The 1,387-nt window shown below is 46.5% G+C and overlaps 1 protein-coding gene across 1 annotated transcript; it reads left to right on the plus strand.

The window, feature by feature from the left end:
• Positions 1-226: 226 nt before the first annotated feature.
• Positions 227-982, plus strand: LOC127192455 (tetraspanin-7-like). Its single transcript, XM_051149713.1, has one exon. It carries the CDS (start codon positions 227-229, stop codon positions 980-982), a length of 756 nt encoding a protein of 251 aa, XP_051005670.1.
• Positions 983-1,387: the final 405 nt, after the last annotated feature.

A 1,387-nucleotide genomic window follows, 5' to 3' on the forward strand; every position in this document is an offset into this window, starting at 1 on the left:
CCACTGTACCCACTTCTCAGAAGAAAGCCAGTTTACCTTAAAGCAGTCCTCCAAACACAGGAAGCAAGCACCTCATTCCCCGGAGTCTTCCAGTCAACCAGACTAGCAGAGGTCAGTGGCTATAGTCGCTGGGGAATTAAGCCACTCTACCACAAGGATTAGGACAAGTCAACTCGGAAACCCTGCCTTTTCTCTCTCTGGGAGCGGTATTGCGGCACTGAGAATAATGGAGAGCAAATTTGTGGTAATCTGTCTCAAAACCCTCCTCCTCATCTACTCCTTTGTCTTTTGGACCACTGGGATGATTCTATTGGCTATGGGAGTCTGGGGAAAGCTTACTCTGGGTGTCTATATCTCTCTTCTGGTCAGGAACTCCACAAATGCTCCCTCTGTGCTCATTGGAACTGGTGTCACAATTGTCGTTTTTGCTCTACTGGGATGTTTTGCTACATGCCGAGGTAGCCCATGTCTGCTGAAGCTGTATTCTCTGCTTCTGTTGTTGGTATTCCTGGCTGAGCTTGTCGCTAGTGTTTCCGTGCTTATATATCATCGTGAGATCAAGGACAGATTCCTGAAGACTTACTCCAACGCTGTGCAGAATTATGATGGCAAGGATGAGAAGAGCCAGGCAGTGGACCAGGTGCAACAATATCTGACCTGCTGTGGTGTGAGTAACTACACCAACTGGAACGCCAGCTCCTACTTCCTGGATCATGGTATCCCCCGCAGTTGCTGTAAGGATAAAACTGACTGTAATTTCCAGGATCTACACAATCTGACTGCAGCTGCTACCAAAGTTAGCCAGAGGGGCTGCTATGATCTGATGATGGGTTTCTTGCAGGCACACATGGGGCTCATCATTGGAGTGCTGTTTTTAATCACATTCTCCCAGCTGATTGGCATGAGGCTGTCCTGTTGTCTGTCCCGGTTCATCATAGCTCATCTGTATGAGACCATGAGAAAGGGTATTGACAAACAATAGAAGAGGAAGCCTGTTTCCGGAAGAGCTACTCCATCTTCTGAAAGACTTGCAAAGAACACTGCCCCATACAAGTTGCTGACATTCATATCTGATCTCTGCTCCAACTTTTAGCTCACGTGAAGTGTACTGTTCATCTCTTGACACCCCTAATGTGTAGTACAGTGTAACCACCTGTAGCTAGTCGTGCAAGCTCATTCTCATGTACTGGGCCCAAATGAAGCTTATTGTAGGAGACTAGGTATCAGAGCATCATTGGCCTCCTGTGGCCCTGAATGCAGTATGGATGATCCAGCCCGTCATCATGGCCCATAAATGCTATGCACCTTTAAAGAGATAACCATATGGCACTTATTAGTTCTTGGGGTTTAATTTTGTTTGCTTTAGTTTTAATTTTGCTGTGGTTTT

This window comes from Acomys russatus, chromosome 7, assembly GCF_903995435.1.
Source record: "Acomys russatus chromosome 7, mAcoRus1.1, whole genome shotgun sequence".
Taxonomy (NCBI): domain Eukaryota; kingdom Metazoa; phylum Chordata; class Mammalia; order Rodentia; family Muridae; genus Acomys; species Acomys russatus.

Excerpts from the sequence above, each read along its gene's own strand:
- LOC127192455 (XM_051149713.1), top strand. The coding sequence starts at position 227 with ATGGAGAGCAAATTTGTGGTAATCTGTCTCAAAACCCTCCTCCTCATC.